Source organism: Arvicola amphibius, chromosome 1, assembly GCF_903992535.2.
Source record: "Arvicola amphibius chromosome 1, mArvAmp1.2, whole genome shotgun sequence".
In the NCBI taxonomy this organism is placed as follows: Eukaryota; Metazoa; Chordata; class Mammalia; order Rodentia; family Cricetidae; genus Arvicola; species Arvicola amphibius.
The window spans coordinates 65,091,080-65,114,885 of NC_052047.1; the positions used below are offsets into that span (position 1 = coordinate 65,091,080).

At 39.3% G+C, this 23,806-nt stretch overlaps 1 protein-coding gene across 3 annotated transcripts in view; it reads right to left on the reverse strand.

Annotated features, from left to right (window-relative positions):
• Positions 1-23,806, reverse strand: part of Htt (huntingtin) — a 139,055-nt gene that overhangs the window by 79,375 nt on the left and 35,874 nt on the right. For 2 of the 3 annotated variants that reach the window (XR_005283088.2, XM_038311036.2), the window contains exons 10-24: positions 21,490-21,537; positions 18,211-18,291; positions 16,720-17,060; positions 11,815-11,941; positions 11,457-11,575; positions 10,330-10,441; positions 10,001-10,138; positions 9,096-9,254; positions 8,758-8,855; positions 7,161-7,300; positions 4,961-5,024; positions 4,420-4,520; positions 3,908-4,054; positions 2,717-2,837; positions 1,251-1,327 (exon numbers count right to left, since the gene is read on the reverse strand). Coding sequence is in view for 2 of the 3 variants with exons in the window: in XM_038311036.2 (XP_038166964.1) it covers positions 1,251-1,327; positions 2,717-2,837; positions 3,908-4,054; positions 4,420-4,520; positions 4,961-5,024; positions 7,161-7,300; positions 8,758-8,855; positions 9,096-9,254; positions 10,001-10,138; positions 10,330-10,441; positions 11,457-11,575; positions 11,815-11,941; positions 16,720-17,060; positions 18,211-18,291; positions 21,490-21,537 (1,873 nt within the window). In the remaining variant the exon portion in view is untranslated. The remainder of the gene's footprint in view (positions 1-1,250; positions 1,328-2,716; positions 2,838-3,907; positions 4,055-4,419; positions 4,521-4,960; positions 5,025-7,160; positions 7,301-8,757; positions 8,856-9,095; positions 9,255-10,000; positions 10,139-10,329; positions 10,442-11,456; positions 11,576-11,814; positions 11,942-16,719; positions 17,061-18,210; positions 18,292-21,489; positions 21,538-23,806) is intronic. The other variant, XM_038311049.2, reaches the window with a different exon arrangement.

The window sequence follows — 23,806 nt, forward strand, 5'->3', positions numbered from 1 at the left end:
GTTTATTGATGTGTTTTGGGTTTCTTAAGACCAGGTCTCACTCTCATTTATGTAATCCCCATGGCCTGGAACACACTATGTAGCCTACGCTGGTCTGAAAAGTGTGTCAATCATCCTGCCTTTGCTTACCAAGTGCTGAGATTAGAGGTGTAAGCCACTGCTAACCAACTAACACCCTTCCTGTATATCAGGACTCCATAAAAGTCACTTGAGAAATGAAATCATGCAGTAGATTTCATCAAGAGAACTAGAATGTTTATTCTGATAAGATTTAACTTTCTGAATTAGCAGATTGTACTCCAATGTCAAAAGTGCTCAAAAGTCAAGTCTACTGCAGGACCTATGACTGGAACCTGTAATTTTTCAGTCAGGATTAATGAAAAGAACAGAAGCAATCACTCTAAGTCATAAAGCAATCACTTCAAGCAACTGTTAATTTGTTACATACTGACACTCAGAAGAAATCTGCAGACTTCCTTCCAGATGTGACGGGAAGCACCAAAGTTTCTCAGTTGTCAGCACACAAATGAAGGCTTACTCATTAGTGCTGAGAAAATTCTAAATGGTTCCCAGCTGGTAGGTGGTGACGTATGGGGAAACAGAAGAAGTACACTACTTCCTAAAGCACACCCTTCACCATAATTCTGCATGCTGACATAACTGACTTTTATTACCTAGTAATTTTTCTTTTTTCTTTTTTTTTTTTTTGGTTTTTCAAGACAGGGTTTCTCTGTAGCTTTTTTTTTTTTTTTTTTTTTTTTTTTTTTTTTAAGAGTCTGTCCTGGAACTAGCTCTTGTAGACCAGGCTGGCCTCGAACTCACAGAGATCCGCCTGCCTCTGCCTCCCGAGTGCTGGGATTAAAGGCGTGCGCCACCACCGCCCGGCTACCTAGTAATTTTTGAACGAACCAAATTAATTAGGAAGTTTTTACCTGCACGTGAAAATTCCTTAAATGAATTCACAGATCCCACCCTCAAACCCAAAACATGCTCACAAGCACCTGACAGTCATTAGAGTCACAACTGCTACATTGTCCCCAACAGTTCCTTCACTTATTTCACATACCTCATACAGCAGAAACATGTATTCCATCATATATTTATCAAACAAAAGCCAAACAGATCCAACATAAAAGGAAAAACGGGAAGGGAAGGGTAAGGGAAGGGAAGGGGTAGAAAAAGAGGAAGGGTGCCAGCAGCTGCGTCTGTGCTGTGTGTGTGGTTGACTGTACACTGAGGAACATACATACCCACAATGCCAACCTAAGCTCCAAGTGCAAACTGGAAAGGCTGCTGAAAGAAGACACAAGGCTTCACAACATCCAAACTGCAGGAGAAAGGAATGGGAAAGTCACAGCAAACACCACCAAAGGCATACTGAACTTAACCTCTCAGACCTATACTCAAACAAAATGAAATGAAAACTAGATCTGTAAATAACTACAGGATAGCTATCCCACCACTGGACACAGACATGCTTTAAACAACAAAGCTAGACACACCTATTAGTAAAACTAGTGTTATAACCTAAGAAAGGGCAGCTAGCAGCTACTGCCAGGAACTCTAATTGTCCTACACTCAAAGTCTTCCTGGAAGTTTCTCCCTTTCTCCCTCAAGACTTCAGCTCAAGCTGACTAACATAAATCTCCAGAGCAGAGAAGTGCTTGATATGTACAGATCACAATTAAAATGAAGTTTATGATACCTTAAACAAATTTAGGTTTGAAAAGCATTTATTTAGCAAGATGGCTGAATCTCAACTTTATATTGTTCAAGTCATATAAATGAAAAGGAACCATTACTTCTGTATATTCTGCTTTCTGATTATAAAAGTCACACTTGATTATTATTTTTTTTTTTTAGAAAAAACTTATCAGTAATTGAAAACTACAAGTAAGAAAATGAAAGTTAACCACAATCCTGAAAACTCATCTTGGCAATTCTCTGCTTGTCCTTTATCTGAGTTTGTAAAGACTGTACATATATGACTATTACTTTTCTAACCTGTTATCAAACTACACTGCCAAGAGTTTTATATTCTACCTTTCTCATTCAGTACTAAACCTCAGGTCATATCTTGCCATATCATTAAATTCTCCAAAGCAGCATATCAACATGTGTCTAACATATTACTATGTTAGTATTTATTGTAACTGGAATGTAATAATTCTTAGATCCTTAGCTATTAGTTCTTTTCCAGTTTCATCATGACTTAAAACAAAACAAAAACTTAGTTGGCATTTCTAATCTATTCGTTTAGTATAAGTTACCAAGTCAGAGTCAATTATACTAAAGGCATTCTAAACTTCTGGTACATTACTAACACAGACTGTGGTGTTTTTAAATTCTTAAATTTCTATTTGGGGGATAGAACATGTACACCTATGCCACATGCACATACAGAGGTCAGGACTTTGGGGAGTCCATTTTCTCCCTTCACTGTGTGTGTCCTAGGGTCATCAGGCTCAGAACCAAAGGCCTTTAAAGGCCTTTACCTGCTGACATACCCACATGACCTCTTTTAGAGTTTCTATTTGATGACTCTTTAGGCAGGGATGAATTAGTTTACAATGAGTATGGATTATTTGGGAGTCTGCTGAAAGAAGGAAATTTCCTTTTCAAGCACCCCAGGAAAAGAACCCTTACACAAAACTGTCCTACTTTGGCCATAAAAGGCATGCAAGGCAGTCTCCCTAAGCCCGAACAGGAGACTTACTGTGAGCGCCCGTGTGGTGGATGTAATGAGTCCATGAGAAACTGCAGCAACAACTCTTGAGAGGTTGTTTTCCATAGTGACGTCTGTTATACTTGGTAGTAAACTATAACCTCTATAGATTCTAGTAAGAAAAATACAGAGAATCAAATGACACTTAAAAGTTTATAATTAAACTTTTTTCCAGAAGTAGGTAAAGCAACATGGACTTTAAAGTAAAATAGAGGCTGACAATCAGGCTGGAGTACGGCTTAGTGGCAGAGAACTCGCTTAACGTACAAAAGGTCCTCCCAAAAAGACTGGACTAAGTTTATCATTTTTTTTTTTAAAAGGCCTGACTTCTTCCTTACCAGATGCACCACATTTTCTTATAGTGTTCTGCTAATTGTTTGTTGTTTGTTTGGTTAGTTGTATTTTGGTTTTTTATTCTCAAGTTGGTTTTTCCATGAGAAAAATGACAGTCACTTAGAAATAATGACTTTAAAATTTGATAAGCTGAGTAACAAGTCAGAAAAAAGAAATTATCAAATTACCATGTAAGTTTGGAAGTCATTTGGTCAAGTTTTTGTTTTTTGTTTGTTTGTTGTTTCAAATCAGCAAAAAGAAAGGTATCCTGTAAATCCAGTCTGAAAAAAGAATGTAAAAGACAAGAGTTCCAAGCACATCTTACCGCTACTGCGATCTTCTTTGCAAACTAGCTTTCTGATGAAACCTGCACATTCAATGGAGCCTTCCGATCTGCCAACCTACCCAGCAAGTAGGTTATGTGGCCAATGGACCCTGCCCGTGCTCTAGCAACATCGGCCTGAGAATCATCACTGCATGATGCAGTCTGACCCTTGTATCAGACCACCCATGCATTAGCAGGGACACTAAAAAAGTGAAAATTTTCTATGGACAAGTTTTCAGATGGCATGTGACATTTGCAACAACAAAAAAAAAAAAAACAACTGTCAGTATGAGGAAGTTTAAAAAACTCATTGCAAAACTGAGGACATCATTCTAATGTGACTAAGGTTAGACTTAACCACAGGGGGCCGTGGCAAATAATGATATCAAATAAATATCCTGTTAATTAACGATAGCCTCCTCCTCCTCCAAAGGCTGTGTATGGTTTTAAGAAAAGAGAACAGGAAAGCAGGAACCAGGAGAGGCACACTTTGCTGACAAGTCAAGATGCCATGGGCAATGTACCTGGTTATGGTGCTGACAGAGAAGTGTGATGGTGGCTGCGTCTCGTGCATGAGGAGTTTCAGGTAAACACTGCTTTGATCTCTTGCTACAGCCACTACTGGATCAGCCTGTCCTTGGTCACCTTTATAGAACAGCTTTGGGACAAGCCTGCCGTGAAAGGAAAGCTGATCTATACAGAAGGTACATGAAATTCACCCAACACCATCCCTTTCCCCAGATGGCTAACCCAACCTATGCCCACCATAGCAGCCAGAGCTGTAGACAGTGATTACACCCAGGAGGCAGAAATAGGCAAGACTCCCCATCTTAGTGCTGGTCTCTAAACTCCAAATTTTGACAAAGAAAACAACAGAAGGCTAGTACATTTCTGTTTCAAATTATAACTTTAGTAAGTACTTTTCAAACAATAAAAAGGAACTAAAATTAGTGAAAAACATCAAATTATACAGTCTTTTGATCCCATCCTCATACTGTATGTTTTAACCCAAGGAATAAGGGGAACTGGTAAGCACCTTGTCAGCGATGCCGCGGCAATGTGTCGCACCCTGGGGTCTTCGTCTCCAAGCAAATACATGACCACATTATTAAGCACTCGTTCTTGTAGCTTTAAAAACTTTAGAGAGACAGAAAATAAATAAGTTTAATTTCTAAAATCAACTGAATTTTATGTAAGATATTTTTGGATTTTTGTTGTTGCTATTGTTTTGGGTGGGGAAGTTTGGATATTTTTTTGAGATATGATTTCATTATGTGGCTTTGGCTAGTCTGAAACTCACTATTTAGATTAAGATCTGCTTGCCTCTGTCTCCCCAGTGCTAAGATTAAAGGAGTGCGCCACCAAATCCAGCTAGATAAGGAAGGCATTCTGGAAAGCTAGTCAGGAAGAATTCGGGATGACTTAAATTCATGCCATATACCGACAACTCTCATGACATAAAGAGTTAGATACATATCACAACACAGGCATTGAGCAAGACATCATGCCACTGGGGAGACCCTGCTAAGAAGTTTCCAGAAGGTAGGGCATACAGTCTCACAAAATGAACAGCTTACCCCTGTATAATGATGAGCCCCTCGGTGTAAACTTTCTGCTTTTGCCTCCAAAAAACTCACCAGCCTAACAAAAGAGCAATTCAACAGTGATGTCATTCATTTAGCAAACACAGTGCTGGCCTGCAGTCTTTAGCCATTTAAACATGAAAGTAGCTCACCCCAGTGCCCTCAGAGGCAGCTCAAACATATTTAAATAGATTGATTCACGATCTATAAATTCCTGACAAGTAAGTGAGCACTGAATAACAGGCCCTACATCAAAATACATATCTACTACTTCAAAAGTGTTCTATGAATGAGCTCAAACACAGAGAGGGAAAACACAGACTGCAGCTCCCACCCAAGTGACCAGCTGTGTGTCCCATTCCACAGTCCTAACTGCAGAGACACATTAATCCTTCAGAGACATTCTACAAATGGGATACAGTAACCCACAGGGTCTACAGTAGCTATAAAAATCAAACAAGCTGGAGAGATGAGTCCATAGTTAAGGGCTCTAGCTGCTCTTCCAGAGGACCAGGGTTCAATTCCCAGAAATCACAGACAGTTCACAACTGCTTGTAACTCCAGTTCCAAGAGTCCCAATTCCCTTTTCTGGACTCCATGGGCACTGCATGTATGCAGTATATACACATACATGCAGGCAAAAACAAAACAAACACGCAAAGAATAGTAACAACACACACACGCACACACACACACACACACACACAAATCTAAATAATAAAGATATATTTCCCTTCTAAGAGAAACTGTTAAAAGAGAACATCTCTAACCAAAACGTATTCTTAGGAAATGAAAGATATAACATGTTATATTTTGGGGATTTTTGTTTATAGGAGGTAGGTAAGTGGTGTGTGTTTGTTTCTCCAGAGGTCACCCAGATGTTTCTTAGAAGCCATCTACCTTGTCCGGTTTTTCGGTCTGGGAGTGGGAGGGGTTAATGGTTTTTAAAATATGTATTTAAAATTAGCTAGCTGGATTCAGTTTATATAATCTCAATCTTATTGGCATCATCCAAAGCAACATAACCAGAAAGCAAACATAAGCCTTCTTTCCATCAGGCCTGATAAGGGTGTTTAGACTTTGGCCACATTGGTGTTATAGTTTATTTACAGTCTGTTTGATCTGGTGTCTTCTGGTCTTGACAACTACAGTGAGCAGAGTTGCCTACCTTCTTCATGAAAGACTTGGTGGTCAGGAGGAACTAGATTATGGTAGAGCAGACAGGCTTGTTTCTCTGAGACTATGGCATCTAGGCTGTCTAAGGGGAAGGTGAGTAATGCATGGACGGACACCTTCCACACTGTCTTCTGGGCTTCCACTGTCTTCACTTGGGCTTCAGCTTTGAAGGTTAGGGGGCGTTTTCTTCTTAAATTTCAGTACCAGCTTGGTGAAAAGCCACCTTATATTTTAAGACAGGGTCTCTCCCTAAACCTAAAGCTTGCCTACTAAACTAGGCAAGGCGGCTGGCTGACCAGCAAGACCCAGAGACCCAACCTATCTCCACTTCTCCAGTGCTAAGATAACCACATCTGCTTTCACGTGAGTGCTGGAATCAAATTCAAGTCCTGTTTGTGCAGCAAGCATCCATCTCCCTAACCCCTCAAGCTGTTTTATTTAAATTGAAACAAAATACTATTCAGCTATCTTCCTTAAGTCAGAATAAAGGTAAGTACATTAAAATAGCCTTATAGCCTTTTCTATAAGTTTGAAACAGGTTTCAAAAAACAAAACAAAACAAAACAAGGGGGCTAGAAAGATGGCTCAGCAATTAGGAATACTTTCTGCTCTTCCAGAAAACAGGAGTTCAGTCCTCAGCAACCATATCAAGAGGCTCAGAACTATTTAACTCTGCTCTAGGGGATGTCATTCCTCTGGCCTTCTCAGGCACTTGCATTCATATGAACATACCCACATGCCCAAATACATACATGCTCATGCATAATTAAAAATAATAAAACTAAATCATATATTTTAAATTCCTACCATCTAAAAAGCCAAGACAAGCAGAAAATCTATTCTTCTTTCAATATCAAAATCTACAAACTCAGAGTTCAACCAAAAATACTGTGAGTTATCACATGTTCTCTTCCTAAACCTCAGATGATGGTAATAGGCAGTATACACAACAGCCATGCCAACTACAGAGGCTTCACAACTTTTGGTTCTTAATTTGAACTTCTGAATCTGAACTTACCTGAAGTCAATCTCTGCAAGGGTTTCCAGCAGTTCAGTCCTCACCAACCAGTAGGAGCTGTTCTTCAGAGGCAACATATCAATGAGCAGTTGTAATCCCAAGTCACTGTAGCTGCTACTGCAAAGACTCAGGACACAATGCTGGAAAACCCAACCCAAGGCAGAAGGTATCAGAATCAGACACCTCATCTTAAGACAGCACTCTTATACATGTACCTATTTGTCCTGTTCTATTTGTAAGCATAAACAAGGAAGCTTCAGGTTCCCCAAAGTACTCAAGATAAATCTTTCTCTTACTGTGTTTGAGTTTAAAAGTCAGTGTGCCTATTACACATAATTTTGTTTTCCCTGCCTCCCATTACTTGACTCTTAAGCCACAATCTCAGAAACACTAATCATCAATTTAAAAGAGAGAGGGCGCAGCACAGTCTTATCACCATATGAAAGGAGCCTCCGGCCCTACGTAAGGCCGTCTAACAAGGAGAATCTTGAATGTTACTGGGTTTTGCTGATGAACAAGGAAATTAAGTGGATCTTGTACCGCCATTTCCCCTGCAGTCTCAGAGCCTAGCGACATTAACCTGTAAGTATCCTATACACGGATGACTCAGACCAGACACAGTCTACCCAACAGATAGAATCTGTGCTATCAGCATAGCCCCTTTGCTTAAAGGATACAACTGACTAAAACTTAACTTAAAAAAGAGGAGCTGGTAGCTGGAAAGATGGGTCACAGGCTAAAAGTGCTTACTGATCTTTTGGAGGACCCGAGTCTGGTTCCCGGCATCAACATCAGGTGACTCATAATCACCCAAAATTCCAGTTCCAAGGCCCTCTTCTGGCTTCTGTAGCTACTGCACTTACATACACAAGCTCATTCTCTCTCTCTCTCTCTCTCTCTCTCTCTCTCTCTCTCTCTCTCTCTCTCTCTCTCCCTCTCTCTCTCTTCTCTCCTCTCCTCTCTCTCTCTCCTCTCTCTCAATCCCCCCCTCTCCTCTCTCTCTCCACCCCCCACACACACCATTAAAAAATAAAATCTTTAAAGAAGTTGAAACCAGAAAAACATTATTTTGAGGTTATTAAATTTTAAAAAGGGAAGATATTCTCCTCCCTAGATTTAACCACTGTGTTTTTGTTTTGATTTTCTTTGATTAAATTTTTCTGCTATGGCCAACTGTGACTTAGACAGCTGACAGGAAATAGTCCGTTTCACTCTCACTTGAGGAGCCAAAGCACTTTTCACAAAAGATGCAAACACAAGGCCAGTTAAATAATAATCATAATACCATTGCAGCTCAACAAGTCCACAATCTTAAAAGAGTATTTTTAAAAATTCAACAAATTTGATATTTGATAATAGCGAGGTAGATTTTTTAACCATTCCGTTTAGGAAAAAGAATGCTTCAAATAAAGATTCCAAGAATTAAAACTTTATTAAATTTTAATATTATGACAATATTTTTCAAAAGCTGAGTGGTAGATTCCTGCAAATTATTGCTTACAGGTTATGGAAATGTGATCTATTAGTTTCAAATTTAACTGTATCAATGGCAAGCTCACTTAACCAAGGAACAGTTCATGTAAAACATTATACTCACCCTAACAGCTGTACAAGCCAACTTGCAAGTAACAGAAGATTCATCCTTCAAAGTTTTCTGCAGCAAGGGAATGCAGTCCACCAGAGAGAACGCATTTCCTAACCAGAATGAGCAAAAAATGTCTCTATAGAAACATGATCGCTTTCTGAATGAAGATGAAGGAGTGGATGGGGAAGGAGGTAGATGCGAAAGTGGAGGGGACAGGAGGAGAGGAGGGATGGGAAACTGGTTGCTATGTAAAATAAATGAAAAAAATGTTAAATTAATTAGTTAATTAAAAAATGAAACATGAACTTGGGAACAATACACAGAATTCACCAGGACAAATTGTCCATTACCTGTCAGGGTTCTAATGTTGCCCAGCCAGTCGCCGACACGGAGCCGAGACCTGCTGAGTATGGAGTAGATGAGGGTTCCACAGAGAATGGCAGTAGCTCCTCGGACCTGTGGGTCTCCATGATCGATGTAGTTCAAGATGTCAGAGACATACTGTTCCTCTGTGGACACAAAAGGCCCAGCCTGTACCTTCTTCATCAACAAATTTATACTATAAATAAAGCTTCATTCTCAGAAAAGGAAGAAAAGGGGCAGTTTACATCTGCAAAGAAGTTGACCATAATAATCTAAGTAGTAAAAGATATTTGAGGTTTAAAGGTTCTAGATTCATCACATTGCAATTATCTCAATACATCAGAATTTCTAGATTGTGATTCCAGGTTATCAGATAAAACCAAACTTCTAAGACTTCATTTGAAAATAAAGATTAGAAACAACCAATCTAGTATACATTTGTTAACTCTAAACACAATAACATGGGTTTGTCCAGTCACTCAAAGAAAGACGGTAGAAGATACTTTTCACTCCAGAACAACTGTGTCCAATGGAACAGGGTGAGGTGTTTCTTGGCCAGTCTTAGTCTGAATGTCTATTTCTGACCCAGGTGAACGTGATACAGAGCAATTTAACAACGCAGCTTGTGATTTAAGAAGAAATCCAGGAAGTGTATAAATAGATACATTTCTAAGCTTCTTTTTTTATGACTTGAGTGCTTCCACTACACATATAACATCTAAGGGAGTCATGAGACTAAAGGACATAACCATGTGCACGTCTGGAGAGCTCCAACACAGATGAAACACACAAGCTAACTGGAAACACTCACTATCCTATGACAAAGAAGGCAAGACTGTGAGATCGCTTAAGTACTGATTACCTGAGGGGAAGAAGTGAATGTTCAACATACCAGCACTTTCCATGGTGTCAAGAGGTACTTTATACAGTTTGCTGAAGAAAGATTCTGGATGAAGGGCCACGGCTGCACCAATACAGCTGAGGGCCAGGGCCTTCACACTCACCCTCACATCTCTGTCTGGAACCAGTGCTGCAAAGGAACCACCCAGACCCCTTTAACCTTTTCCAAGAAAAAAAACCCACCCCTCTCATTTCCTCCCTTTCTCACCAACTAATGGAAGTAAAGTTCATCCCAATAACAAGATGCCAACAGACCAACAAATTGACTTCTAAACCCGTAAGTATCACCCCTCGACTCTACAGCTGTTCTGCTGTACTTACCTTTCTTTTCCCCAGTTAACAGAAAGGAAGCAGACAGAAGGCGGACACAATGGACCAGAGGAGCAGAATCATCATCATTAGGCTGTCCTATGTCACCTTTGATTCGGCAAGCCTAGAAGAGAGAAGTAAACATTTGGTTCACTAGTTCAGTCAACAAAATGAACCACACCAGGGTGCTAGAAACAGAGATGCCTATACTTAGCTACCTCCATGCCTGACCTCAAAAAGAACACAGTTGGAACCCTAAAACACAGGACCCTAGGTCTGTAGAGAGGTGCACAGGAAGGTGTTAAAACCCAGCAATCAAGAAACACAGTTGGCAAGCAACAAGTGTCTACTGGAAATGTAGAAGATACTATGAGTTCCAGGCCAGTCAAGGCTATACAGTGAAAGCCTATCTCAAAAAACAAAACAAACATAAAGACAAAGGAAAGAGCCAGAGAATCCCAAAGGTTAGAAGGATATAACAGAAAACTGGAGGGCACTTTCAAAGATGCCATTTTGACTAATGGGATTAAATAACAAAATGTATTCATGACTTCAAGGAATGTAAAGTTATTGTAAATATAGTAATGTGCATGAAAAGCAAACGACACAAAGATGTTTTAAACAGTTGAGTAAACAAAACCAAGAATTGCTGCAAAGCTCTGCAAAAGCCTCAAAGGAATGATACAGGATTATCAGGCAAGGCAGAGCTTAAGCACAGGCTACAAATGTGCAAGGGGAACTCTGAGGAGACAGAACGAGGCAACTGTTCAGAATGTGGGTAATTCAACCGGTCAGTGGTGGCGAACACCAGCACTCGGAAGGCAGAGGCAGCCAGATCTCTGTGAGTTCGAGGCCAGCCTGGTCTACAAGAGCTAGTTCCAGGACAGGCTCCAAAGCTACAGAGAAACCCTGTCTCAAAAAACAAAAAACAAAACAAAACAACAACAAAACAAACAAACAAACAAAAAAGAATGTGGGTATTCCTAGAGAGGCAAAAAGAAGGACAGAGGTCTGGGAGTGTCCAGTATTTCTAGTGCAAAGAAATAAGCCCAGAGCTGGGATAGGAACAATGAGAACATCAGAAACCAGGGAAATTCCAACATCTCACATGCAAGCAAGCTCCTGCCTACGTAGCTCACCTTGCTTTCTGGGTCATTCGCTTCAGCAACTTCATCTCTGGATACAAACTTATCTATACTGCTGTCAGAAGGTTGTCTGTTATGACCCATTCTCTCCAATAAGTGTGCTTGTTGAAGGGCTTTAAAAATAGAAATCATGATTAAGTAACAAGTTTCCAATCAAAATATGTATATTTTTACACAAAGACAACATGAAGGAACAGGATTTTAATCAAGATCTAATTAAACCTAAATTGCCATTTTCAGCTGCTATTTACAACTCAAAAATAAAAATAATGATACCAAAAAATTTCCTCTTGGAAGTAAAGATAAAGATATCTAAGGCTGATAACATTTCCATCATATAAAGTAAACTTACCCAGAGAAGAGTTTCTGAAAACATCTGATACTTCACTGGAAAGAACGCCCACAGCCTCCTCCTCATCTTCCTCCTGTGGCTGTCCTATCTGCATGCCTAAATACTGGTTGTCAGCACCATCTAATACCTGTGCAGATGAAGGGGGACTATCAGGGGCAAGTCCTCCAACATGAAGGAAAAGCCACCAAGAGAACTGAGCACTTTTTAAAAACTTTTTATTTATTCTTTGTGGCTTTCACATCATTCATCTTGGTCCAATTCATCTCCCATCCCTTCGTATCTGCCCTCTACTCGTACAACCTGCCTCCCCATTGTAACCCCCCCAAAAAACAAAAATTAAATTGAAAGGAAAAAAGGAGGGCGGAAGGAAGGATGTGGAAGCTCCAGTGTGACAGTGTATCACACAGTAGAACCTTCAGCATACACATATCTTTATTTGCAAGTGTTCATTGCAAAGAGTCATTGGTCTGGTTCCAGGCCTCTAGTTTCTGCTACTTCTGATACCGGGCCCGCATTGGGACTCCCCACAATACAAGGACAACCTGCTGTTACCCTGTCTTGGAGATCCTATAGCTTTGAATCTGCAGAACCAGCCCCTTCATGTGCTCCATAGGTCATAGATAGGGTAGATGTTGGGGTAGGCCAACACACAGCTCCGGTTCTGAGGCTGGGTGGTTGCAGGCTTGGTCAGCCCACCAGTACTCCCCAATCCTCAAGACCAGCATGAGCTCTCCAGTATTACCCTGGCTATTTCACCCTAGATAGCAAGGAGCAAAGGGCAAAGGCTGGTTCTCCTACCTTCATACCCTCCGGGCAAGCTTACCCACACCTACACCATCAAGGCCAGCCCTATTGTGTTACTCAGGTGAGGTGAAATGGCCAGTCTCCTGAGTTCTATAGCCAGTGAGGGGGCCAGAATAGCTCTCTTATTCTTATGACCTCAGGGAGGGCCAGCTCTCCCACCTGACAAAGGCGGAGTATGGGGGGTGGGAGCATACCTCCCTCACTGATGCTACCTTATGGTAGATGAGGGGTGGGACCAGATCTCCCACACTCACATTCTCTGGGTAGGCTCAGCAGAATCCATCATTTTATGCAAGCAGAATTCAAAGACCATACAAGAGGCACATACAAAACCCAAAGGGCAATTACTTATTCAATGCCCATAGGTAAATGCATGTGTAAAAACAAAACCTTTGCTCTGGAATGTTATCTGGGCATGACACAGCTGCTGTGCTCTTGAACTCTAAGCATCTATGATTACCTACATCAGGCCTGCACAAGATAGGCAATTAACACTGTGGGGGCAGGTTTGTGGCACCTTGCTCCTCCCTAAGGTTACATAAGTGGTTAATGATGTCAGGGATAAACATATTCATTCTTCGATGGTATAGATGTTTATAAGCTGCCCATACTCTGGTATACAGCCCTTGGATGATGCTCCTATAAGCAGCTCCAACTAAACTAACTGATTGTTAAAACAGACTTAGATGGAACCATTACTTTGGTCTGTCATTGGTGTCCTATCTGGGATACAGACATTTATTTATCTCCCAAGGGAAAGGTCATTCAACAAACTGTTATAGCTCAAGAAATTCTAAAGAAATTTTACTCTATAAACTTCTTTGTGATTAAAAAGAATTTTTTTTTAAAAAAGGACACGAGAGGAGTTAGGCAGAAAGGTGAGAGATAAACATCAAAATACATATATGGAATTCTCAAAGAAAAATATTTTTTAAATTTTTTGTCTTCATAAACAAATTTTACTTAAAAAACAAAGACAAGGCTTTTAGACAAGAATATAACAACAGATTATCTCGACTAAATTTATAAATACTTCATATTGTCCAGTCATGAACCTGGAGCAGATTCTGTGGAAAAAAGTTCCTGGAAAGAACAGCGAGGTAGAACCAATGAGAATTCAAGAATGTGGAGAAAAGAGGGCACTACAGCCTAGAGCCAAAATATCTTTCAGCATCTTTAGCCCACTGATAGTTATTTATTATCTTCTTCTGTTTGTGACCTAACATCTTTTCTTTGCTCCTTTTGTTGTTATTGTTTTTCAAGAAAAAAGGATTTTTCTGTATAACCCTAGCTATCCTAGAACTTGCTTTGTGGACCAGGGTGACCTTGAACTCGGTACAACTGCCTCCACCCACAAGTACTGAGATTAAAGGTGTGGGCCACCACTCCCAACTGACCTAACATCTTTTAACTCTTAAGAAATCTTTTAAGATGTACAAACAGAACCCTAGTTTCCACTTATTGTTATCTTCCCATCTTCACTTCAACCTGTCTGAGATAACTACCACTGTATTTGAAGACTATCTTCATTTATGAATTTCTTTTTTCTATTATTATGAAAACTTTACTAAACTGTCACCACACAGGAACACAAAAACCAGAGTAACCTGAATCTGTGTTCTTGGACCACAGTCACTAATATTTGGCTTCAGAATAAACTTACTCTTATCCCCTTTGAGATGAGAGCTGTATTTCTGTGTCAACAATTCCATATTGCAAAATGTTTCTTATCCACTTGACACTTCTGTGTAATTTACCTGAAAACTGAGCAACTGCTGCTGGGGATATGGCTCAGTGGGCAAAGTGTTCACTGTGCAAGCATGAAGACCTGAGTTCAGATCCCTATCACCAGGTGTAACAGCTGACCAACTAGTCTAGCCAAAAAGGTAATCTTTGGGTTCAGTATGAACCTTGTCTCAAAAAATAAGGTGCACTGGGGCTGGGGAGATAGCTCAGGGGCTAAGAGTGCTTGTTTTGCAAGCATGAGGACTGAATTCAAAATCCCTAGAACACATTGTAAAAATCCACACATGGCTGCACAGGCCTATAAACCCCAGCACCAGGGTCAGGATTGGGTAGAGATAGGTTCTGTAATCTCATTTGCCAACTAGCTAAACCAAAACTGTGAGCTTCTAATTCACTGAGAAATTCTGCCTCTGCTCCTACTTGAGCATGCATAGGAAAGGATGCCTGCACACTCATGCATGCACCACCCACATACAAAATATACCATAAACACAAAATACTTTTTCTGTAACATGAAAAACATATTCCAAATTTTTCAATAAAAGACAAATAGTCTATATAATCAAGAACAACTAAAAATAAATTTCCTGCTCTGTCTTCCCTTGAGTGGGTTTACCTAGCCTCTCTAAAAATAGTTCAACTGCTCAGCAGGTGAAGTGAGGAATTTCACTGTCATCATAAGGAACATCAATTGGCCACCTGGAGAGGCAGAACCAGATCAGATATTTGCAGTCATAGTGTGTGTGTGTGTATCGAGTAAGTGCATGCATATTTATGAGCATGCATGTGAAGCCCAGAGGTCAATGCCCAGTATCTTCTTTAGTTGCTCTCTATTTTTGAGACAAGGTCTCTCAGTGAACCTGGAGCTTACCCATCTGGGATAGACTGGTTAGCCGGCAAGTCACCGTCTCTACCTTCCCAGTGCTGGGATTACAAGTGTGCAGTACCCTTTTAACTGAGGATCCAAATTCATGCTTGCATAGAAGCAACTTACTGAAGCCATCTCCTCAGCTCCTGTGATCACAACACATACTCATTTCTAACTTGAATTCAGTGTTTTATATCCAGTCTAGTATATCATTTATATTTCAGAAATGCAGGGTACAATATAAAATTCAGAGGCAAGTCAAAATATCCTGCCATATTCTTAATAAAATATATTCTACACTAGCTAATATTTAATTATATGCACTTAATATTGAAGGTAAAAACTGTTCTACTTTTGGTTTATAGCCAAAAGTATTGAAAGTGGGGTCTTAGAGATATTTTGTAGATATATGTTCATAGTGCCACTATTCATTATCGTTAAAATGTAAAGGTAACCCAAATATTGACTGACAGATGAAAGGATAAACCAAATTTGGCCTATCCATATAATGGAACGTTATTCAGCCCTAAAAAAATGGGGAAATTCTCACCCATGCTACACAGAGAGCATTATGTCAAGTCAGTCAGTCATATAATGGTAAATACCACATGATAAGCAAGCAACATGAAAAACCTAGTCATCAAACTTGTATTGTCAACAAAAACAACGGTTACAAGAGGAGTGCACACGTCTTTACGAAGGGCTAGGATTCATAAGATGAAGACTTAATGGAGGTTTTGGTGGTGATTCCACCTGACTACTTAAGTATATTTAATACCACTGAGCTATATGCTGAAAAATGGATAAGATGATTTTGTTATATGTTACATTAAAAAGAGAAAGAGAAGAAAACAGCAATTCAGAATGTAGATCAGGTGTGTATCATGCCTACATTTCCAACAGCGCAAAGCTAAAGGCGGCAGACCTCAAATTTAAGGCCAGCCTAGGCTAGGACCCTATTTTAGAAATACAAAACAACAAACTGTCAAGCAAGCTAAAAAAGAAAACACAACTCAGCATCCACCAAACTTTCTGATTATACAATCTTTGAGAAGTCACAGGGACAGAGATATGTGCTACTACAAAATGGAATGTGGTATAAGCATGTTGAAAGGTGCCAATACACAGTATTAATATTAACAACCACATTTCATTAAGACCAAAGGCATTTACAATAACAAGCTCCTTGAAGATTTTAAAGTAGCTGTACAACCAGGTCCAACCAGGTAGTAAAGATATGACAAGTGAACAAGACGCATAGAATTAACTTGACTTTGACCTCCATATTTTAATACAAAAGATACTAGGTGATTTTTTTCAATGGAGGCATCAAACAAAGTCAAGTTCTTTGTTAACCATCTCTACACTATTAATGTGAAGTAATAAAGAAAATAATAGGAGGGTCCAAGCGTGGGCATTTAGCAAATGAGCTCAGGAAGACAAACAGACCCAACATAAAAGCACCAGGCCACCCTCTACCCACTCACAATTTCAGAACTATCGGAAGGAGTCACAGCTGAATCAGGTCCTTCAGTGGTGGTCTGAGAGCTGTCACTGATAGGTGAGGAGGCCTGGGTCCCATCATTCAGGTCCATGGCAGGGTCGGATGGGACGGCACTGAACTGGCTGGAGCTATGGCTCAAGATGTCCTCCTCATCTCCATCAGTAGCAGCACTGGTCAAGTCACAGCTCGACAAATCCACAGAGTCTGCTTGAAGTGTGTGCTGGGACCGTGGCTGCTCAGTGATGATGTCATGACTTACAGAACCAGGAGTGGAGACACCCGAAGAAGTAGCAAGCTCTCCACCAATCTCACTCTTCACAGAGGCTAGATATCAAAGGTATACAAAATGACAAAAAGTTCATTATACTGAATATTGTAACGATGAAACAACTTGGAACATGGTGAAGAAAAGATTGAACAGCACAGAGGAGTTGGTTGAAACAAGTAGATTCTTTATGGCTGCGAATATTCTCAAATGTATTCTATAATAAAACCCAAAGCAAGTCTAAATCAACTCTAAATCACACAAAGGACATGTGTAACTCAAAGGCAGCTGGTCAGGGACACAAGGAGACTCACAGGAACTCTAAACAAGCAACAACAGCAGTGACTGCATCATCCCTTTAGGGTAGGCTTGCCTTCTTCCACCTTACCTCCACTCCAGTCTTAGCCTCCTATAAGATAAACAAACTCCATATTTTCCTAGTTGAATTTTGAAATTCCCACTTACAAACATGATGTGAGATCAAAATCACTCAGTGCCCATTCTAAAATATTTAACATTTATTCATCCTTATTATGTTTGGAAGGACTTGCAAAAACTAAGTGGGTGATTGATATTGCAAGAAATGAAAGCTGCCGATGGTTGGGAATAGTAGATTGTAACAAAGAAAAAAAAAGTGTGTGCTTCTAGTAAGCTGATAGCATGGCTTGTTTTATGAAATAAAACAATAATTACAAAAATAAAATCACTTCAAAAAACAAACAAGGTGTGAGCAGTGGCCAGGTGAAGGCAACTAGGTCACAGGTAACTGAGTTTTATACTAGTTTAGGTAGGCCAAAGTTCTTCTGTTGACTTCTTATCTTGTAAGCATTGAGGAGGAAAGTCCATTAACACTATTCAAATTTTCCTTACCAAGTATATCAAGAGGTCTTGTTTATATTTACCTAAAATAAATATAACCAAAGCTGTCAGCATTTTATATAGTTATTAGTGTTTTAAGATAATACCTGTGTTTATTAAAGTACATAAATAATTTTACATGACTACTTGCACGGATGATTAACTTTTGAATAGCCTAAAACAAGAAAAGGACACAGCCACACGCATTCAGAGTGAACATCACAAAAGCAGCTGAACTACAAAAGTCACCCCTGCCCCACAACGCCATCTGCAGGCTTAGGTGATAAAGGGGGCATGAGATGGTAGGGAGTAAGTGAAGGCTGACACTGGCTACTCACAAACAACAACTACCTGCAAAGGCTGAGCTGCTGACATCTGACCTGGACTCCGAGTCATCTTCCAAGGCTTCTTCTTCTCCTAAGAGCACTTTGCCTAGAAATATTACAAAAATATTCTTTTTAATTTTATTAAAAATAAGGGTTTTTTTCTTAAAGCAAATAAATAATCAGGCATGGTGCTACACACTTTTAGTCCCAGCACTCAGAAAGCAGAAAACTATGAGTTTGAGGACAGTCAGGTCTATACAGCAAGTTTTAGGCTAACCAAGGCTACACAGTGAGACTGTGTCTTGAAAAACAAACATCAAATAAAGGGGCTGGAGAGATGGCTCAGAGATTAAGAGCATTCCTGCTCTTCCAAAGGTCCTGAGTTCAATTCCCAGCAACCACATGGTGGCTCACAACCATCTGTAATGAGGTGTGGTGCCCTCTTCTGGCCTTCAGGAATACACGCAAACAGAATATTGTATACATAATTAATAAATATTTTAAAAAAATCAAATAAACATGCATTCTAAATTGGAAATCACATATTTAATTTACCCTCATACAATTTATCCACCGTGTGTTTTATGTTACTGAAATGTTAAAGAATGAAAAGAGAATATACCACAAAATAATTTTTTACTGATTTTAATTGCTGCAACGAGTTAAATTACTTATTATTACTTAATGAATGAGTTGCTTATAGCTGAAAAGGTGCAATTCTATCAATCAACCCTTGGAATATCCATGTTCTATCTTCAATGGCAAATAAAAGCTTGAAAGCAAACTCTTACATGTAAGTAAGTCACTTTCATTTTATTATCTTTTCATATTTTAGACTATAGCTAAGACTCTGGGAGGACAAATATTTTCTTGCAACGTTTTTAAAATACATTTTACAGTTTATGTTTAAAACCATATTAGAAAGAAACATCAGGCTTAGTATCTTTATGGTTATATTACATTCAAACATCATTAAACAACACCATTATGGTTTGATCTTGATTGTCAGCTTGACTGAAGTGAGAAATGCCCAAGAGATTTCCAGAGAGGACTGAGTAACTAAGAGGGAAGACTGGTGCTCACAATTTGAAATAAAAACTCAAGACCAAGGAAGCCCCCACCACAGGAGTGAGCCCCTGCTTCCTGGCTGCAGTGAGATGGGCTGCTCTCCCACATCTTCCCTGCCATGATGGACCAAGACCTCTGAAACTTTGGCCAAAAATAAATCTTTCTCCTCAAGTTTTATATATCACTTATTTCATCACACTGAGGCAAACTAAAAATGATACTATAAAATTGCATCATTAAAAACACAAGCTTATAAGCAAAGAGGACACAAATCTGTGTTAATTAACACAGCAATATGACATAAATACTAACAGCCTTTCATTAACAGAGCATGTAGTTTAAGAAATCAAAGACTCAAGAAATTAAGATCCAAGAACAGTGAATTTAGATCTTAATGAAGCCGTTTCTACCCTCCAAGTCAGTAGCTGATGATTATGTTCTGGGGAAATCAGAGTAGGAAGCTGAAGGCAGTAACTGAAGCAGAGACCCTGAGGAATGCTGCTTACTGGCTTGCTCAGTCTGCTTTCTTATAGCACCCAGCACCACCAGTCCAGGGATGGCAACACCCAGAGTGAGCTGGAACTTTCTATATCATCAGTCAAGAAAAGGACCACAGACTTGTCCACAGGCCAATCTAGTAAGGACATTTTCTCATGATTCCTTCTTCCAAAATGATTCTACTTTATACCAAGCTGATATATAACTAGCCGGCACAATATTTGAAGAAAAGAATCTTCCAGTTATAACAAAAAGTTTTAAAATCACTGGTCTAAATAAAAAATTATCACGTTGAGGAAATAAATAGTAGAAAGCAGAAATGATCTCAATATCACCTTTGTCACCATCTCTGGACAAAGTAAGTATGGAATAAATCAGCAGAGTGACTTCACCAAGTGTTCATAGATCTATAAAGCATAATATTTCTTAGGATACTTCTGGCCTTTAAACATTTGCAGTGCTTTCTAAAATCTCAGTTAAGTGTCTAATACTATGATGGCTCAAACCATTCGGTTTTCTTTTTAAGAGGCGAGGTCTTGCCATGTAGTCTAAAGGACTCCTGCCCCCGGACTCCAGGTGTGCATTATGATATCTGGCTTCCCAAATCTCCAAGTAAATGTTCCATTAATTCAGTGGGAACTGGAATGTTATTCCTGTTAAGAACTCATTCAAAACTGAGGTGTACTATAAACTCAGCACTTGAGAAGGAGAAGCAGGAAGATTTTGAGCTCAAGGCCAGCTTGCACTATACAGTGAGGACCTGTCTCAAAACTTTAAAAAAGGAGAAAAAATACATCAAATTTAATGTGGCAAATAATACTCAAATGTTCAAATTACAACACAGAAAACATATTTCTTTTAAGATTTTAAAATAAAAATGATTTTTTAAAAAATTCTTTCCCATCAATAGCTATAAAGCAAAAGAAAATGGTTGCTGCTGCGATGTGGCCACATGTATAAAGCTATTAGGTCATATCAGAAACACTGTAATAAAAATAGTCAGTATATTCATATGCACCGGGCAATAGCAGCACACGCCTCTAATCCCAGAACTCAGGAGGCAGAGTCAGGCAGATCTCTCTGAGTTTGAGGCCAGCCTGGGCTACAGAGCTATTTCCAGTACAGTCAGGGCTGTTACACAGAGAAACCTTGTCTCAAAAAATAAAAACAAACAAAAAGAATATATATATATATATATAAAAAATATATATATTTTCAAAAAAGTTAAATATGGCTAAAAATTGATAACCAGGCATGAATAAAAATGATGAACAAAACAAACTATTCAATGAATCTAAAAAATTTATTACAAAGTAAAGTATCTTTATAAAATACAGCAGTATATTCTCTAAAGTAGTACTGAGCCCACCTGCATCTTTATGATTTCACTGGAAAACAGTCAGACCCAGCAGCTCACTCATTAATTATATCATTGTCGTTTGGAGGCCACAAGACAAGGAAGTAGCTTCAGGAGCCTATGGCCCACAAGGTTAAAATATTTACTCTCTGGTCCATTGCAGAAAGTTTGCAGATCTTTGACCTCAAACATTAGAAATTATGATAAACAATTCTGATATAAACAATTTTTAAAGGACAGAAAACTTCAGATTACAACAGCATTGGTACTCGCACATGCACTCACTCTTCTGGGAGGAAATATAAACAGAGCCTAATGCATTATGCAAACACAGAAACTGTAGTCCAATACAACGCAAGACTTGGATTTTCAAATAATCACCTTTTTGTTTTCTTGAGAGAACAGGGCTGCACGAGGAACCCCCTCCAGCTGTAAATCACAGAAATTAACAGAAGACAGTAAGATAACAAGCTGCTAAAATCTTCAAGAAATTTAAAAATCCTTAAAAAGATTGACTCAAATCCTAAAACAGCAGGAATATTATGGACATATTTCCACAAGACATGCTTAAACACCATTCTCACACATTAAATGTGAAAATTACACCCATGTTCAAATGCAGAGTTCTAAAGATATGGCTAAAATGTCAAAAGAGTTCATTTAAATTGCATTTTAAAAGCCAAATTAAAAGTATAAGATCTTACATTATTATTTGATCAACCAGCAATCAAATATAAGCTTTCATTGGAAACAATTACTAGAGATGTGTGTTTCTGTTCATTGGTCATACAGCATGCTTTCCACCAAAATAACAAGACTCCTTTAGTGCCAAGGGCAATAGAAAAGCATTTCCTGCTCATAGTCCAGGTAAACATTTAAGTTCACAAGGCCACTATCGGATTTCTTTTTTTTTTTTTTTTAAAGATTTATTTATTTATTATGTATATAAAGTTCTGTCTGTCTGTATGTTTGCTGGCCAGAAGAGGGCACCAGATCTCATTACAGATGGCTGTGAGCCACCATGTGGTTGCTGGGAATTGAACTCAGGACCTTTGGAAGAACAGTCAGTGCTCTTAACCTCTGAGCCACTATCGGATTTCTTAGGCAGAAGGTCTCTATTTTGTAGCTATAGGTAAGTCTGGATCCTCAATGTGCATACTGTGGCAGCCATGGCAAGCCTGGGTCAGCAGAATAAATCAAAGCCACTAAATGCCAAACCACTTCTGGAGGCTGGCACCCACAGATTCCTATCTGTCCCACCATCCACGGGTAGCTCATGTCAGACAGGGCGGGTTGCCAAGGCCTACTCTAAGGGCCCAAACTCTTTGAGCCCAAGAATATAAAGCAGGCTAGGGAGGTGTCTGCAAGAATCAAGAATGTAAGGGGTTCTCTAAAATTAGGATCCAACAAGAAAAAGAATGGGCCACTTGTTTGTTTCCCTAAAGATTCATCCCTGACAATCAAACATGAGAGTCCTGCTGTGGAAGAATTCTCTTGTACACTGCCACTCGAATTAGTTTAATAAAACGCTGACTGGCCAGTAGTCAGACAGAAAGTTAGGTGGGATGACCAAACTAAGGATGATAGGAAGAAGGGGGTCGCCAGCCAGACACAGAAGGAGCAGAAGATGAACGTGCTAAGCGAATAAAGGTACTGACACATGGCAGAGCATAAATAAAGAATATGGGTTAACTTAAAATGTAAGAACTAGTTAGTAATAGCCTGGGCTACTGACCGAGCATTTTTAAGTAATATTAAGCCTCCATGTCAGTTATTAGGGAAGCAGCCACTGGGTATTTAGGAACAGGTGAGCAGGACAGGAAATATCTGTTTACATATGGTGTTCCAATGTGGGGCTGAAAGTTTCACATAAAACCTGACAAAGTTTAAAAAAGGATTCTAGACACACAAGAACAGAGTCAAGCATGGCTTCTTGGTAGCTGCATTGGGGGAAGGGCTCTGTTTGCTTGCAGTGAGCAGAGATGCGGCTCCCTTAAGAGACGGCTTTCTGGCTCAGTGCTAGTGACAAAAACAGGCCACACTACCAAACGCACAGATGATGTTTGTTAGCAGTCGGAGGCACCACTACTAGGTGGAGGTATGGACCTAGAAACTTCCCAGAGTTGAGGTGGTAAACGGGTCTCCACGAGACTAGCCTCTCATGGAATTGAGGGGGAGAAGTCTGTACCAACACACCATGATCTAAGTTACATACCAGTTCCTTTGCTCGTGCAGATAGGAAAGGTTACAGAGACACAGTAAGGATAGAGTGAGACAATAAAGACCATTTACTGGGTCACACTGTTTTAAAAAAAATAGGCTTGAGAGAGAGAGAAGAGAAAGGGTAGAAACAGTCATAGACTTAAAAATAATATAGTCCTTAAAAAAGAAATAAAGTAACAAAAAATATGATAAGCCACGTTAAGATTAAAAAGACACAGAATCTGGATTCTGTATTTTATTGTGTTGTTTTTGGATTTTTGACTCTTAATGAGCAAATAATAACTGCTGAGAGATAATTGTGAAAGCTACTAAATTAAACCAACCTATATGTTTAAAAATATCTTGACTTCAAAATTTAAGTCAAAAGATATGTTACTTTGGGAGAGAGGTTATGCTTTTGTTTCCACAGGAAATGAGAGGCTGTGGATTTGTTCCCAATTAAGAACAATCAGCAATGATAGAGGAAGACCCCCAC